This window comes from Leptodactylus fuscus, chromosome 6 (genome assembly GCF_031893055.1).
Source record: "Leptodactylus fuscus isolate aLepFus1 chromosome 6, aLepFus1.hap2, whole genome shotgun sequence".
Lineage (NCBI taxonomy): Eukaryota > Metazoa > Chordata > Amphibia > Anura > Leptodactylidae > Leptodactylus > Leptodactylus fuscus.
This window is the reverse complement of record NC_134270.1, coordinates 56123877-56142815: the sequence shown is the minus strand read 5'-3', so window position 1 is coordinate 56142815 and position 18939 is coordinate 56123877. Positions and strand designations below refer to the sequence as shown.

Sequence of the window (18939 nt, the reverse complement as noted above, 5' to 3'; positions counted from 1 at the left end):
ATGGGTGTCTATAAGTATGGAATTCTTGAAACTGAAAGACTTTGGATAAGAGAAGGCTCCCCGCTCAAACTGTCCAACAAGCTTCCAAGTTGGTTAGATTCGGAGGTATCCTTCATTCCTACAAGCAGTTCTCCTTTCTAGCTGTTCTCTAAACCAGCCCACTACATCCGAGCACAGGAATGGGAACTTAAATAGGGAGCCTGTCCCGCTCTAGGCAACCCCTGAAATGTCTGATGTCACTGAGTCTCACCACGACAGAGCAACAAATCACTATATAACATACTATATTACTGTAACATTGACTGCACAATAACCTGCACCAGCTAAAGTGACCCTAGCATATAACACAATATACTGTACTGTATAATGTAAGTCATATACAATACATGCCAACATTTCACAACATAATATAATTAATAAACTATTTAGCACTGTGCTCCCGCTATAACTGGGATAGTGGTTTAACCCTTACACATGCAGCAAGCCAAAAGTTCATGGTGTGCCTCAGCACCACCTTATAGCAGGACTTTTTATAATGATTTTTAGACAGTTTACCTAAATGCCTATTAGATTGGTTACCTGCTCATATTCATTCACACTACAGTGGAAATGTGCTCTATGTGCTGGCCCGCAAATCCCACCCCATGTATGAGACCTTGATGGCACTTGGCAGCACTGTAAGTGACCGTCTGCTTCACCCCAAGTGTGAGAAGGAGCGCTATCGCAAGTCCTTCCTTCTAACCGCGACCAGGCTGTATAATCTACATCAAACCAAGCGAAGATCACTCCGTACAGAGAACTAATGATTATGACGATGACCATGAAGTCTTCCTTCTTTCTTCTTCTGTTCCTTAGCTGCTATGGACTCCTAGTATTTCTTCTCTTCTCAGCTTATGTGTATCCTGTAATATATTACTGTGTATTATCCTGTATGTGTATTACTATGCTGCTGTAACATGCTGAAATTTCCCCACTGTGGGACTATTAAAGAATAGAGATGAGCGAACAGTGTTCTATCGAACACATGTTCGATCGGATATCAGGGTGCTCACCATGTTCGAATCGAATCGAACACCGCGTGGTAAAGTGCGCCAAAATTCGATTCCCCTCCCACCTTCCCTGGCGCCTTTTTTGCACCAATAATAGCGCAGGGGAGGTGGGACAGGAACTACGACACCGGGGGCATTGAAAAAAATTGGAAAAAGTCATTGGCTGCCGAAATCAGGTGACCTCCATTTTAGACGAATAGTGGATTTCAAATCCGGGTTATATGAGAATGTGAACTTTGTGACTAAGAGACAGGGATAGCTGTACAGGCAGGGATAGCTAGGGATAACCTTTATTTAGGGGGGAATGTTATTAAAAATAACTTTTTGGGGCTCTATCGGGTGTGTAATTGTGATTTTTGTGAGATAAACTTTTTCCCATAGGGATGCATTGGCCAGCGCTGATTGGCCGAATTCCGTACTCTGGCCAATCAGTGCTGGCCAATGCATTCTATTAGCTTGATGAAGCAGAGTGTGCACAAGGGTTCAAGCGCACCCTCGGCTCTGATGTAGCAGAGCCGAGGCTGCACAAGGGTTCAAGCGCACCCTCGGCTCTGATGTAGGAGAGCCGAGGGTGCACTTGAACCCTTGTGCACCCTCGGCTCTGCTACATCAGAGCCGTGGGTGCGCTTGAACCCTTGTGCACACTCTGCTTCATCAAGCTAATAGAATGCATTGGCCAGCGCTGATTGGCCAGAGTACGGAATTCGGCCAATCAGCGCTGGCTCTGCTGGAGGAGGCGGAGTCTAAGATCGCTCCACACCAGTCTCCATTCAGGTCCGACCTTAGACTCCGCCTCCTCCAGCATAGCCAGCGCTGATTGGCCGAATTCCGTACTCTGGCCAATCAGCACTGGCTAATGCATTGTATTGGCGTGATGAAGCAGTGCTGAATGTGTGTGCTAAGCACACACATTCAGCTCTACTTCATCGGGCTAATAGAATGCATTGGCCAATCAGCGCTGGCCAATGCATTCTATTAGCGTGAATTGAGTTTGCACAGGGGTTCTAGTGCACCCTCGGCTCTGCTACATCAGATTGCTACATCTGATGTAGCAGTGCCGAGTGTGCATCAGATGTGTAGTTGAGCAAAACTGACTCAGCACTGCTAAGTCTCTGCATTCGCATAGGAATGCATTGGCCAGCCTTCGGCCAATCAGCGCTGGCTCTGCCGGAGGAGGCGGAGTCTAAGGTCGGACCTGAATGGAGACGTGTGGAGCGATCTTAGACTCCGCCTCCTCCAGCAGAGCCAGCGCTGATTGGTCGAGGTCCGTACTCTGGCCAATCAGCACTGGCCAATGCATTTCTATGGGGAAAAGTTAGCTTGCGAAAATCGCAAACTGACAGGGATTTCCATGAAATAAAGTGACTTTTATGCCCCCAGACATGCTTCCCCTGCTGTCCCAGTGTCATTCCAGGGTGTTGGTATCATTTCCTGGGGTGTCATAGTGGACTTGGTGACCCTCCAGACACGAATTTGGGTTTCCCCCTTAACGAGTTTATGTTCCCCATAGACTATAATGGGGTTCGAAACCCATTCGAACACTCGAACAGTGAGCGGCTGTTCGAATCGAATTTCGAACCTCGAACATTTTAGTGTTCGCTCATCTCTATTAAAGAATTATCTTATCTTATTATTTACTGGTGTCTGGTATATTTACTGAACCTTTATCATCACGCCTGTGACTAAATTCCTCAAAACGGCTTCTGATGCTTTAGAATAAGGAAAAATTCTTTATTGTGGAATGTTAAAAAATAGGAAGGCGAGATAGATAGAGAATGTGCTGATGAATGAAGGGCCTATTCACATAGTGAGGTTACATTGTATTTTTGGAACACACATCTTTGGAAATAATACAGGTAGAATAGCAATCTGGTAGGATATAACCATTGAGAATCTCCTTTCATCAGCTACAAGTGTTTGAAGTCACCCCCTCCCGGCCTCAGCCTCTCTGTATTACACTTGTACTTTCCGGTCACATTCAGGGAGAATTTTTTATGCTAATAGAGAAAAAAGGCAACAAAAGTGGATTTCTATGCAGAATTTAATGGAAATGAGCCAAAATCTCTTAATAAAGTATACTACAAAACTTATGGCACAAATGCTTCCAGAAAATCAAGTGTTTAGAAAGTTTCAGAACACTTTAAAGCACCATGGAATGAATGGTGCTATATAAATAAACAATAATACTAATACTTTAAAAGTGCATCATAAAACTCTCTATATACTCTTACTGTCTTCCTATTGTGAGTCCTACTCGCTTGTCATGTTGACCTCCTTTCTTATTAAATAGGACTTTGTATCTGCCAGAATCCTGCCCTGGGACTTCTGCACATTGATAATTTTATGTTTGATAAATGAGACGACTCCTCGCACGTGATGTTTAGTCATCTACACATCTCTAATCATTGTGTTTATTTGTACTAAAATTCTATGTTCTAAACATATCTGCACTATAAGGAGAAACGTATTGGAAGCCATTTCTTAATCGCTGAATTCAGGTGTCTCATTCAGCCCCATTGTCACAGGTGTATAATTTATCCTAAGGATCTCACTGAATTCCAGCATGATACTATAATAGGATGTCACCATTGTAATAAGTCAGTCTGCGAAATTTCTTCCCTCCTAGATATTTCTTGACTGTGAGTTGTATTATTGAGAAGTGTCCGTGTATAGGAACCATAGCAATTCAGCCACAAAGTATCTGATTATGTAACGTTACAGAGCAGGTCACAGAGTGCTGAAGTGCGGTATATAAAAGTCGCCCAATAGAGATGGACGAACCTCCCAAGATTTGTTTCGGGTCAGACAAGTTTGGATAGAACTGGAAGTGGTTATTATACTCTGGGGTCTCTTCAGATTCAGGTGACCCAAACCTATCTGCTGGGCCTGGTTGTTATTCTGAGTTCTACTGGCAGACTCCTTCCTTTGTCAAGGTTGTGTGCCTGAGGTCTTAGTTGATGAATAGATATGCATTCTGAAGACAAATAAGTCTGTACAGTACAGTCTTCCTTGGTTCCGAGCCGCTGCACACTAAATCACGTACTGTACAGGGAGAGCTGGCAGCTTGTGTTTAGGCTGGAGCTTACTTTTTCTCATAGGAATGCATTGGCCAGCGTTGATTGGCCAGTGTACAGCATTCGGCCAATCAACGCTGGTTCTGCTGGAGGATCATCTGTGAGGAGGCGGAGTCTAAGATCGGACCACAGCAGTCTCCATTGTGGTCCGATATTAGACTCCACCTCCTCACAGACGAGCCTCCGGCAGAACCAGCGTTGATTGTCCGAATGTTGTACACTGGCCAATCAACGCTGGCCAATGCATTCATATGAGAAAAAGTCAACTCCCGCATAAATGCAAGCTGCCAGCTCTCCCGACTAGCAAGGACCTGCTCGCTCATCTCTAGTCGTAACCACGAAAACGTCGTAACCCGAGACCGTTGTAACCTGAGGACTACCTGTAGTTTTAAGGGAGGTGATAGACTCCCTTTAATATTTTGTGGATGACATAGGCAAAGGTTTGATAGGTGAGGTCTGCCTGTTTGCCTATGACAAAAGTGCATAATTGGGTTGATATTCCTGGAGGGGTTTGTAATATGGAAAATAGTTTAGCTTTACTGGATGAATGGTCCATACAATGGGAGCGGCAGTTCAGTGTATTCAAATATAAAATTATGTGTTTTGGAAGTGGAAGAATGAGTATCATTGGACGTATTATATTATTGGACATTAAGGGCTTCAGAAGAGAAGGGTCCAGGACTCGACTTGAATTTTGGTGACATTTCTGATGTGCCTCTTTAATATTGATATATTGAGTATAATGATCGGAGATCCAGGGGAGGATACAATCATAAAAAAACACTGTTACTTACCTCTCCTGGGCGCCAGTGCACTTCCTGCTGATGTCGGCCATCTTCAATGATGTACGGGACGTCATGTGAGCTGGCTTTGCATTTGTGACACATAAGGATGCGAGCCCAGCCCACATGACATCTGGGACATCACCAAGTAGGCCCAAAGCCTTCTAGAGCCAGGGAAAGGTAAGTAACAGTGTTTTTATGTTCCCTCACCTCTCCTAGCCCTCCGATCATTATACTTCTTGGTTCATCTTTGGCCACTAAATTCCTTTTCACTGTCCCATTTTATTTTTTCTATGTAAGTTTTTCTTATAAAACACCTGTCAGAACTATTGGCTGTACGTATTACAAGATTCATGAAAGATTCACAATACCAATATTATAGATTAAAATAAAACCCACAAGCTTTCTTTTATGAGCTCCGCTCTGCCAGTCTCTTTGCAGGTATATATACCACCGCTCTCTGTATAATGTTGTGACTAGATTGTTATGTCAGGATTCTCAGCTCAAGACGGGAAACAATTTCTTTTTTTTCTGCTCTAAAATGGAATGTTTAAAGCAATCTCGGCCGCTCCGCCTGACATTCTACAGACCTTTTTTATCTACAATAAACATTAAGGATCTTTTTCCTCTAAACAGCCGTGTATCGCTTCTCTATTCTCATAATATTTTACTTAAGAGGTTTTTTGGTACCCAAATGCATTACCGAGCATTTGTCTACATTAAATCTATGCTGCCATTTATCTGCTCATTTCTGTCTTGTGTCAGTATATTTTTGGATTCTTCGTGCCAACGCTTCTTAGCACTTATCTAGCGTGTAGCAAGAAATACCATCTCTGAAGTCCTAGGCCTTATTCGGTCACCTGCCTGAATGGTGATCTATACAATTGGGTACAGAAAGGTTCACAACTTACCTTCTAATAGCAAATCTTCATGTTGTCATTATTGTATGTGTTCAGGATCTTACAAGCAGGGTCAACCTTCAGAGTGTTCAACCCATGTGGTTGTACAGGGGGTATCATTTGACATTTCTGAAGGGACTCGACCTGCTTGCTTGGGCACAAAGAGCTTGTATCCTTGACCTCATGCTTGATGTCTGAACTTGTCGAAACTGTTTAGTGGTTTTTTTTCGCTCACTTTTTGTTTGCATTATTTAGGCACTATAGGGTACCTAAGTCCGGCACTTGTCACTTTTGGGGTTATTTGTATACTTTTATTCAACAGTTTTTCTTGTAAGATCTTGGGCAGTTCGTGATAACTTTAGACAGTGGCATAAGCACCACCATAGCTGCTGCTATGGGGCCCGTAATTATAGGAGGCCCGTGATTTTAAGGGTCTCAGTAGGCCCCTGGTGCGTTTTTTTAAAAATTTTTTATAGGTTTTAATGAACTCTACTTACCGATCCTTGATCCTGCTTACAACCACCTTCGCTTCGCCTTCTGCCCTCCAGTTTGCCTCGTGCGTCCCATATCACGTTGTTCCCTTGAACGCAGAAGAGGAAGCAAAGGCATCCCTGAGCAGGAGTTGGGATCAGTAAATAATTCTGTAGGCCCACAGCAAGAGTACTTGTTGGCCGAACTCCAACAAATACTGCTATTATTATACTCTGGGGTCTCTTCACACCCTAGAGTATAATGATCGGAGGGCCAGAAGAGGTGACCAACATAAAAACACTGTTATTCACCCACCTCTTATACTGTGTGCAGGGTCTTCTATATGACATGTGAGCAGGGGCTGCTATGGGATATTATATTATCAGGAAGCCACTTAGGGACATTATAGTTTGTGTAAAGGGGCTATTATACTGTTTGTGGGCCAGGAAAGGGCGACTATGTCAAAAGTTTACTATGGGGCCCAGTCTTTGTTAGCAACACCCCTGAATGGTAAAATGAATGCACCTCCATTACTTTACTGGGCTATTATAATACCTGCATTTGACATTATTATAATTTTCTTCATATGCTTTCACAGTATGCACAATGATCTTTATGTGTCAGCATTAGGGATTATGTCCACTGGCATTGTATTCATCTGCAGTGTGTTTGACCATCAGAATGATTTTTCTCTAGTCTGGCACTGCTGACCATTTCCCTAGTCTTGCACTGTTGACCACTGCTCTAGTCTTGCATGGGTAACCATTTCCCTAGTCTGGCACTGCTGACCATTTCCCTAGTCTGGCACGGTTGACCATTTCCCTAGTCTGGCACTGCTGACTATTTCCCTAGTCTGGCACAGTTGACCATTTCCCTAGTCTGGCACAGTTGACCATTTCCCTAGTCTGGCACTGTTGACCATTTCCCTAGTCTGGCACTGTTGACCATTTCCCTAGTCTGGCACAGTTGACCATTTCCCTAGTCTGGCACTGTTGACCATTTCCCTAGTCTGGCACAGTTGACCATTTCCCTAGTCTGGCACTGTTGACCATTTCCCTAGTCTGGCACTGTTGACCATTTCCCTAGTCTGGCACAGTTGACCATTTCCCTAGTCTGGCACTGTTGACCATTTCCCTAGTCTGGCACGGTTGACCATTTCCCTAGTCTGGCACTGTTGACCATTTCCCTAGTCTGGCACGGTTGACCATTTCCCTAGTCTGGCACTGTTGACCATTTCCCTAGTCTGGCACTGTTGACCATTTCCCTAGTCTGGCACGGTTGACTATTTCCCTAGTCTGGCACGGTTGACCATTTCCCTAGTCTGGCACTGTTGACCATGCATCATATACTGTCACTTGATCTTCCCTTTCTAGTGTGGATTCAAACTAAAATTGTGCACTCTGGGGTCACATATCTATTTGTGTAAGGTCTAGTTCCAGTCATGAAAGGGCAAATGTCTCTAATATGGGACCAGTCAGTGCAGACTTTAATGGATTTGGATGTCTGTCTTAATCCCTCCTCATTTTTTTATATTTTTGCATTGGAATCCCTGGCAGAAACCTGAATTTTGAGTTTTGCTACTAGCTCCAAGTAATGTGAGACTTTTTTTTTTTTTTAACAGGGTTTGTGAAGGTTTGTTTAGCCATATGTTTGCATCTTATGGGAATCATATTGGGCCCTGTGCTGGCAGCCAGGGAAAGGAAATACAGCTTAGGAGTGGCTTCATAAGCCATAGTGTGCCACCATTAAAAAAAAAAGAGAGAGGGCTCTCAGCTACATTTATTTAAATTGGTGTCCTGGGTGCACCTTGGCCTTTGTGCAACTGCTATATAGAAACCCAGCCTAAGGCCATAATCCCACCACTGTGGAGAGTAACAGCTGTGAAAAACGGATGGACTGGTCCACTTTGCATCTGTATGGGACCCGTTTTCATGAATAGCTCATAGATTTTGGCCTGTTCGTGGATCTGTGAACAAAGATAAGACATGTTCTATTTTTTTGACAGTCCATTAGAACAGACTGTGTTTAACAAGAGAAAAAAAAAATCCATGCATTGTTGTGATGATTATTTTTTTAACATTTAAAACAGGGATAGGCTACTCAAAGCTGACGTACTCTGTATGTATGCAATAAATGTAAGATTCTTGACCTCAGGAAAGTCTTATCAAAGGACTTGTGGGTGTAAAAAAAATAAAGAATAAAAAAAAATCCTGACACAATAGTGCAGTGTGTACTATACCCTCTCCACACTTTACACTGGACTATTATTCCTTAAAAGTTGAAGAAATGTAGGGGCTGCAGCAGTCTTATGTAAGGAAAGAAGGCCTGACTGCAGCAGTCCTGTGTAAGATATGATAATTTTTAAGATGCTGCAGCCTGGAATCAGGACCCCTCTCTTTCCTTGGAGATTGTTAAATATTCTGTAATACGGTGAAACTTGTGACCACGTGTTGAGACGCCTTACCACGATGGGAGGAGTCAGCTTGTTATGAATCAGTGTAGAACTTAATTAAAGTCTTGAAGGAAAACACAGGAACAGGAAAAATGTCCAAAATAACAGAAATGTCAGTCTCAATAGCTTACATCTTCAGGGAAGTGAGATTCCTTCATCTGGATATCCTGTAGTTACAGCTTGGTTCATGCTTGTCATCTGGTTGGTGGACTTGGGCTGGTCACGACGTCCTTCATGACTGACTATCTGTCAGGGCCACCCACTCTGGTCTTCCCAAAGAGACCTAGACATGTGTATTTCCTACTCATTTATATTCATGAGAGGGGGTATAGCCTTCCATCTTGTTGCTATGTACAGAGATTTCTAAAATGGTGTACACTAACCGCACCCATGTACCCAGAATATAGAATTGTGATGTCAGTAGAGTATTGACCCTTTGTGTGCTAGAGAATATTGTAATTTTATAATATTTAACAGAGATACCCACCAAGCACTAAGGGTCCATTCACAAGGAGGAAAATGGTGAGGAATTTGGTGTGGAATTTCAGCGCTGAAAAAAAAGCCTCCCATTGACTGAGTTTTTTTTTCAGCACTGAAATTCCACACCAAATTCCTCACCATTTTCCTCCATGTGAATGGACCCTTACTCAAGAGGTCATGTGTGCCCCATATTCATGGAGAAGTAGGTCGCACATGTGTACTACCTCTCCATTCATCTCTATGGGACTGCTGAAGGCAACCTAGTACAGCACTATCTCCGGTAGGCCCATAGACACGAATGTAGAGGCAGCAGACATGTGCGACCTGCTGCTTTATTCATATGAGACACATAGGACCCTTACTCTTGTGATTGGTATATAGGAGACGACTTGTAAGTACTGGAATAGCCCTTTAATGTCCACCAAATTGCAGACTTGTGAGACTGGCAATACTAGAAGTTGGTTAAAAAACCTGCTCATCTCTGTTAGTCTCAGTTTACACCTGCACTGAGATGTCTTTAGCTTATGTATCACGGCTGCAATGGTTCTTGCTTTATTGAGCTGCCTGTAAAACCCAGGTTTACCTCCGTCACCCTGATTTCTATTAAGCAAGTTATAAAGACAGATTTTATACATTTCATTGCATGAACTCCAAGCAATGAATTGCAATGATTGAAGTTAATGGATGAACAATAGCTTGACAACATTTTTTATGATGAGTAATTATTTTCTCAAAGTTGGTTTTTTTTCTTTTTTTTGACAGAGATTTATGTCAGGCGTTTGACTTTATCTCGCACAGCTGTAAGTAGTGCACTTTGTTTTCTTGAGAGGTTAATGCCCAATTTTATTCTAAACCTGAAAGTTCACGTTTGAGAGTGTCTATCTCCGCTGTGTGACAGTCGGTGCTATATTACCAATGTATTGTTACGGTAAGGGGGGTGTTCGTTAAATGATGCCTTTTACTTGACTGTTTATTTCAGCTTCAGGGGGGGCTTTGACCAGCCCTGTTCACTTTCATCCACAGTAAATATGAGGTCACATGACAATGAGTGACTAAGGCTACATTTGCTTTTTTGGCGTCCTAGCTGTGCTTTTAACATCTAGCACTCTGAACACTATGGTCCCAAAATTCAGGATAGGCATACCTCCCAACCATCCTGATTTCCGCGGGACATTCACGATTCCGGTGACGTGTCCCGTGGTCCCGGTTGGAGGGAGGTATGTCCCGATTTCAAGTCAGATATGCGTCCAGAGGACGCAGATCTGAGTTGAACACATACGTGGCTGAAGCAAGGAGCTGACACAGGTCAGCTCCTTGCTTCGCCGCTGAACGCCGCCTACTGGCTTGTAGACGCGATGTGATGACGTCACATCGCGTCTACAACTGTGCGCCAGTGAGAGAGAGAGGCGCGCAGAGTGCAGCGGGGGAACGAAGGAGAAGGTAAGTGTAATGTGGAGGTGGAACGTGAAACTGGGGGAAGATGAAGGAGAGGACGGCATGACACTGGGGGCAGAGATCTGGGGGCAGAGATGGAGAGGACATGAATCTGGGGGCAGAGATGTGGAGACATGAATCTGGGGGCAGAGATGTGGAGACATGAATCTGGGGACAGAGATAGAGGGGACATGAATCTGGGGGCAGAGATGGGGGATATGAATCTGGGGGCAGAGATGGGGGGCATGAATCTGGGGGCAGAGATGGGGGGACATGAATCTGGGGGGACATGAATCTGGGGGCAGAGATGGAGAGGACATGAATCTGGGGGCAGAGATGGAGAGGACATGAATCTGGGGGCAGAGATGGGGAGACATGAATCTGGGGGCAGAGATGGGGAGACATGAATCTGGGGGAAGAGATGGGGGGACATGAATCTGGGGTCAGAGATGGAGGGACATGAATCTGGGGGCAGAGATGGAGGGAGGACATGAAACTGGGGCAGATGAAGGGTGTATATGAAACTGGGGGAGAGATAGAGGGGGGACATATAATTTACGGGTGACTGTAGGAGGATTATACTGTGTGCGGGCACATGAAAAATTAATGAGAATGGGCGGAGTCAACACAAAAGTGGGCAGGGCTAAATTTGCCACGGCGCGCTACTCGCACCGCACATTTTGTCCCTCTTTCGGTTCTTCAAGAGTCGGGAGGTATGGGATAGGTGCTATACTTGTCCGTTTTGTGGCCCAGAGTCAGTAATGCGTGGATGCGTGGAGGTCACAGATGACACACTGATATTTATGTGCCATCTGTGCCATGGACCCCGCACATGTTCATGGGCATGTCCTTTCAAAAAGGGTTATGTCCCATCCTAATGAATCTTTATCACATTGCCCCCAGCCTGGGGCATTAAAGCCCAACAGCAAAACTGACTCTAAGAGTGACCCTACAGTAAGAGGCAAATATTAGGCTCTTGTTATTATGGGGCCTAGGAGTCTATTAAACATTAAATGTACATGAAGAGCACAATGAAAGACCCTTAGCTGTTTATTTTTATGCCTTTGGGTAATTTTATTCCATTCTCAGCATTCAAAGGGCCTTAACTTATTTATTTTCTCTTGACGTAGCCATGCGATAAATGGCAGCATTTGGGGTACCACTTGGGGTAGGGGGAGGAATGGGAATAAATAGTAAACCCTTTATCACCTCAACTGAAGTGACCTGAAATTATATATAGTTTGTTTCATATTTTGTATTGCAAACTTTGTACAATAAAAGCCTGTTTTATGGAGAAATTAATATTTATGTTACCGTATTCCAAGCGCCATAACTTGTTTACTTATCAACCAATTAAGCCATTTTGTGGTACAAATAATTGACTTATTTGACGTTCATTATAGTCTTTTCTGGGGGAGTAGGAAAAATAAAATAGGAAATCCACATTATTTAACACCATGACTGGCGCGATCCAATTATATTCTGGACTGTAGACCATTATATTTGTAGTGTTAACAGATCATGTAAAAATAAGCATCCATATTACCTTCACAGTATTGGCAAACAAATCCCACCATACAGTGGCCATATTGCCTCCATCATAAATAACCAAATACCAACATGCAGCACACATAATAGTAGCACTAAATAGCATAGTGCTTCGCAGCATATCACCATTGTAGTGCCAAACCCCACAGTGCAGTCAACATATCTTCCCACCAGTGCTACAAAAACACCTGAGTCCAACATAATACCTCCCCAGTGATGTAAAACATATTCCACAGTGCAGCACAAAATATCTCCCTACCAGTAAGAAAAGGGAATGGTATAGAGCAGGGATGTTCAATAAGTGGATTACAGTTAAAATGGTGGGAAGAAACGCTCATCTCCCAACCACTGTCCCCTGATATATTGCAGTAACGGCGACAGGAACTGGTGTTCATCCATGTTACCTGCACAGAACTTGTACAGGCAGCAGGGACAATTCCCAATATATTATATATTACAATGGAACTGAAAAATATTTAAAGAAGTCTTTACTCTGTGTCCCAGGTGCTCCACCATGTCCAACCTACCCCATTGTCCAGTGATTATAAAGTAAAAAAAATTGTTAAGTCTTCTTGTTCCATTTGCTATGCCTGTCCCCTCTACACAAATATGTATTGGTCACAAGCAGATTATTCGCTTTGGTCTCTGCAGGATTTCTACAACACGTCTTAAAAAAAGAGGATGGGAAATCACCCTACTACTATTTATTCCCTAACCATGGAGCAGCAGCTGAATTAAAAGGGTTTTCTGGGAGGAAACAAGCACTAGAGTAGCACTAACCCCCGGTCCTGTACTGTCACTGCCAGGTCCTCGCTGCTTACATACACCAATGGCTGAGAATGGCCATCTGGATAGTCACTGGTTCCAGCTGTGAACCATTTTGGCCAATGATTGACTAGTGGGCATTTCTTGTGTCTTGAGCATGATTCGGAGGCAGAGAAATTGGCGATCCAAGCAGGGCTGCGACAGCCCCTGTACATAGTGTTGATGAGGATGAGTATCATTCTCAATTATTTTTCTACACCATGCTTATCATTAGGGCGTGTTTACACAACTGTTGTTAATGTCAGTTACTGTCTTCTGTCATAGGTCCCAGCCTAAGTGAATATGCTCTAATCATATCACCAATGTTTTGACAGTTCAAAGATTTAAAGAACTATCAAAAAAATTAGGTCATATCCTATTTTTGTCAGTTTTCACGGATTCCTCAATTCACTGAAATTTCACTGGGGTGCAAAACAGCAGTGAAAAATGTACATTTTTCATAGCTGTTTTCAACCATGGCCAAGTGAAGCAAGGCTAAGGCAATGACCCAGTGTGAGACATTTTAGTGATGGGGAAGTCTTAGGCTAGGTTCACATGGAGGCTTCTGGCATTGATGTGAGAGCAATTTTCACCCGATTCTGTGGCAGAGTCCATCTTGAATTATAAAGAGAAGTCTGGTATACGAAAGAACCGCAGCAGTATTTCAAGACGGCATTATACGTTTTATTGTATACCGGAGGGTCACTTTAATCTGGTTTGTAAAATAATAGCAAACCACGTCCCATGTAGCTATAGCTATTGCCCCAGCAGAAAGACAACTGACACAAGTGATCTATTTTTTTTCCAGTTTTTATTGAGTGAAAATGTCAAACCTTGCATCAGTCATGCAACAAAAAAATCAAATAAATAAACACATATATTAAATTTCTAACAGCACTAAATTCAAGTGGAAAAATATTCAGTTCTTATCAATGCGGGAAAGTCCAATTCAAGTATTTAGAAGAACTCATTCTTACCTGGCTTATTAATAATAATGTTAAAAGTATATATCTGTATGTAATACATATATACATGACATATATATCTATCACATACCCCATTATATACAAATGTACACATGCTTATACCTATATCAATATACACAGAAAGTATCCAGATATAGATAGTAAACTGTCATTAGCCAGGGTGACCATAGTTTTGCTTCCACAGAAAATTAAAAAAATAAAATAAAAATGACACATTAAATTTTGCAGATGAGTTGGAGATGGCTTATGTCCTACTGTGCAATATCAGGTTTGGGAAAACCTCTAACCTGATCTTTTCTTCAATTTATTTTTTTTGTTGATTTAATTTTATTCCCCTTTTTTGCTACATTGAGTGTCATCATTTAGTTTTTTCTTATTTGGGGGGGTATTAGAGATTGTAGTGTCCTTAGTAGCTGTTGTTTGGACAGAACCTCTCCTTTAACTCTATCCCTGATACTTTGTAGGTCCAACTAATGCTTACATGCAAAAGAGGAAACATTTGAGTTTCAAATACAGGGAGAAAAAACTTAAAAAAAAAACCCAGTGTATTCGAAAAGAGAGGATCTCAGAGACCACTGTGGTGTTATACAAAGTAGAACTATCGTCTTGTCTTACGGTTGACCTTGAGATGCCGCGTTCCAACAATACAGTGGTGGTCAGCTCGGTTGCAGATAGGTCTGAGAGGCGTTTATTTCCCATACTCATCTCACAGATTATTAAAATAATAGTAAAAAAAAAAAAAAAAAAAACTAAATGGGGGGAGGGGGGTAAAAGCACACATAACTGATTGAGGGAGAAACCCACAAAATTAAATATATAACTACAAACTTATATTAACCATCTGAAGATTACAATCCTCCATATTATCCGAACATTGTTATTTTGTTTTCTATAAAATTCAAGTTAAAAGTCGGAATCACGCTTTTCAGTGCTAAAGTGAAGTCAGACTTAAAGACTTCAAGAAATCAGAAGCTAAAAACCAAAAAAAAAAAAAAAAAAAAGAGGCATTAGAGCAGGGTCTGGGGGCTGAGGTCCACATCTGAGGATGTTCAGACACTCCAACAGCCACCATATGCAAGCTTACTTTAATTTTTTGTATTTTTTTTTTTTTTAGCTTTTTGTTCTATATATAACCTTTACAGAAAAAAATACTGTACAACTTTTTATTTATTTCTTTATTTCTTTATTTAAAATCAGAATGAATATGTCGCTCCAACACCGCTTGTTTGCAAACACTTGAGGCTTTCCCCACCTAATATTTTTGCTGTCTGCTTAAAGGGTGAGTACAAAGAATCCGTTACGAATTCAGTATGGTGGTTAGGGCCTGTATCACCTGTGTCTCTTAGAGAGAGAAGGCCTGTAGTGTTTTCAGTATATTTAGAATTGCATCTCACACACAATCTTGATCAGAGATCCTTCTCATCGATTCAACACTTCAGCACTGCGTCATTTGGCAGATCACATTGTTGAATCAGGATTGAGGGCCTAAAACAACTCATTTAGTGACAGATACAAAGAGGGAAGCAGAATGATTTTTAAGTGCAAAGAAATTTTTTTAAAAAATTCAAAACAATCCATCTGCACTTGCCCTAATGAACGAGTTTCTTTACTGAATAGTTTCCTACCTGAGAGAGAGAGAGGACATCCTGTGCTTGGTCTGTGGTGGAATCTCTTAACCCTAATAGCGATCTTTCGGTTAAGTCTTCTATGAGGTCACTGGACTTACTGTCAGAGGGTGCAACAGCTGAGCGAAACTCGCTGTCTTAGACATGTGGCCCTTGCCAGCCCCTGAGCAGTGATATGGAACTTTCTCCAGAATGTGCTACAGGAATCCTACCTCTTTCGACGCGTCTACCCCACACTAATATTTCCAATCTTTTCACAAGCAGTAACAGCGTGTCCTATAGGGCAGAAGGCTTCCTCCACGGATGAGAGGTTCTCCTGACTCTTAGAAGAAAAGTCCCATTTTCATTATACCAAAACAATGCCAAAATAAATAAATAAACCAGAGCAATTGGTGCAGAGGAAGGTTTTCTATATAAATATTTATAAAATAAAACAATAGCTTCCCGGGAACAGCCCAGAGAGAAACTGGAAGAACAGGAGAGAGAGCCTCATCACAGGGCGCCCCATAATGCTAGTCAATAAATACCCACCAACCCAGCCCATCTGACCTCCTCCCTTGCCACAACTATATAGGAGCTTCTCCTATTTTATGATGATAGAAGAGGACTAGAAGAATTTCCTTTTCTCCTTATCCCCCCTCCTCCTACCCATGAAAGGGCTAATACAAGGACTTCATATCACAAGGAGTCAAACTGATGTCTCTTGTCCTACTGCTCTCAAGCACCAGTGTGAATGGATTGTAACGGAGGAGGCCAGAATAGCACAAATGCCCCCTTAAGTCCTATATAACTGATGACTTGGTTGAGTCCAAAAGTACAGAAGCTGCTTTTAAGGTTCCTATTCCTTCACTTGTTCTTTGAGTCTTTTGTTTCTCTCTTTTATTTTTTTTTTTTCATTTTTTTATACTTTTTTTTTTTTCTTTCTTGGCGGGAGGGGGTTATGGGTGAAGAGAGTACAGTAAGGCCCTCACAGGGGGATATTTATAAAACATTCAGTTCTATGTGTAGTTATGGGGATGTCTGGAGGTTCAGTGGATTTTTGGAGGTATCACAGTGGTTTGTGGAATCCCCAGCACTTTCATTGTTGTTTTTCCTTGATAAACATTCACCATCAGGCAAGGAATCCTCAGAATCTGTGTTCAGGTCTTCCTCATCATCTTCCTCCTCTTCATCTTCATTGATTTCTTCATCCTCCTCTTCTTCTTCCTCCTCATCTTCCTCATCCTGAGACATGTCATCATCAGCATCCCCACAATTGGCCATCTGATTTTTTTCCCTAAGGACACTTTCAGCCCCTTCCTGTGGTTTCTTGCTAAGGTCCAGGGAGTCATTCAGGCCCACCCCTGCAGCATTTTGCAGAAACAGAAGAGAGTTGTGAGTGTCTGTGCTCAAATTCAGAGAGCTGTCCAAGTTCACTGGTGGGTTTTGGAGGTCATAGTCAACACTACATTGAGTTGACCCCTCTGGCCCAGGAGAAACTGAAGGTAGTTCCCCCCTTTCCTGTTTCTCATGCTTCCGCTTATGTGAGTCCATTTGAGACATTCCCACTACAGTGTGCTTGCAGCCGGGGTAAGTGCAATGAAAGTGTGAGCACTTCAGCTTGTACTTGCATTCGGGCACCTCGCAGTCAGCACTGGAACTAAACTGACAGAAGCCGGCAGCACTGATGACATCTTGCTTTCCGTGGTGCTTACGGTGAGCAGTTACCTTTGTGCTGTCAGTGCAGCGGAATCCGCAACGCAAGCAGTGAAAATGTGTGCTGTTACCAGAGAACTGGCAGTCAGTGAAGTTGCAGCTGAGAGAGGATTTAAAGCGCTTAAAGTCATCAAGTACAAGGTTGTCCACTCTGTCATGGTGCTGGGCATGCTTATACATGTGGGTTCGTCCACAGAACTTGTAGCCACAGTTTTCTCTGGTGCAATGGTAGTGAGTCACCTTCAGGGAAAACTGGCATGCTGTATCCTTACAATCTTCATACAGATCATAACGCCGGAATCCTTCCAACATCATCCCTTCATCCAACATTTTGCGTGAAGAAGCAGTCTTCCGCCGTTTGCCAAAAGGTGACATATCCTCGATGATCCAGAATCGCTTTTTGGCTCCAGAAGCTGTTGGCATGGTAATGGTGTTTCCTACAAAGAGAGAATAACCGCCATGTGAAACCTTCTGCACAGGAATAGCATATCTCATACTGTAGACCAGGGGTAGGGAACCTTTGGCTCTCCAGCTGCTGTGAAACTACAACTCCCAGCATGCTCCATTCACTTCCATGGGAGTTCCAAGAACAGCAGAGCAAGTGTGCATGCTGGGAGTTGTAGTTTTGCAACAGCTGGAGAGCCGTACGTTCCCTACCCCTGCTGTAGACTGTACCAGAAATGATTGTGCCAAGTAAAAACTACAATGTATAAAGTTGTTATATAAGGCAGAAACTAAACCATATACTTAAGTGCTGGTTACATCATCTTTAGCAGCAACCAAACACTTCTATTAGTGACATCAATCTTTTATATTAGTAATGAGAAATCCTAGCTGTATATATTATAATAAGCACAAAAGGTATGTTGTAACAACAGTTCAAAGTTTAAGGAGCACTCCAACAGGATACATTTACAGCATAGCCATAGGCAAGTCTATGCTTGTTTGGCTGTTTTTTTTTCTCATTCTCCATACATTCCTGTGGAGACACGGCTCATTTACTTTGACCTGGCATCAGGGCAGTCATGGAGGATACCCCACTTCAGACCCCCACTTAATTTAATTGCTACATTCTGGTGGAGGAGAGCATGTAATGTGCTGATCATGTACATGACCCATATAAACACTGTATTTTACTACATACAAGCTCCTCGGTCCCTATGCCAAATTTGTAATGGGGCCCCTAAGTACTATGCATCATCATAGTGGTATAATTTATGTGGCAGATGGGGCCTGGTAGGGACTGCACTCCATTCTGCTACGTCCCTGAACATTGCAATATTCTGAGCTCAGCCTTCTACTATGGGTGACCATAGCCTAATGGACAGTTCTATCTGTTCATTGTATTTGGTTACCATTTCATGAAACAAATTGTCAGAAATGTTCCTGATTTAAAAAATCTGAAGCACCAAACCCATAGCAAAATGGTTTGGATATATGAAGAGTGAATACAAATTGACTTCATATGAACATAGGCAAGAATGACACTAAAGGGTAGAAATGTGTAAACCTTATAGTACAATGTTGGACATGGACTGATATGGGTCAGGAATGGCCATTAATGTGCTCAGAAGTAAATGTTGTCATAGCCAACATTGGGTCTTGTTACATAATTTCCATTAACATACTCGTCATTCCAG

At 42.5% G+C, this 18939-nt stretch overlaps 1 protein-coding gene across 6 annotated transcripts in view; it reads right to left on the bottom strand.

Moving 5' to 3' along the window:
• Positions 1-13785: 13785 nt before the first annotated feature.
• CASZ1 (castor zinc finger 1) overlaps positions 13786-18939 on the bottom strand; it is a 194614-nt gene continuing 189460 nt past the window's right edge. For all 6 annotated transcript variants that reach the window (XM_075280011.1, XM_075280010.1, XM_075280012.1 and 3 more), the window contains one exon: positions 13786-17736. In XM_075280011.1, coding sequence (XP_075136112.1) covers positions 16613-17736 — 1124 coding nt within the window. In that variant the 3' untranslated portion in view covers positions 13786-16612. The remainder of the gene's footprint in view (positions 17737-18939) is intronic.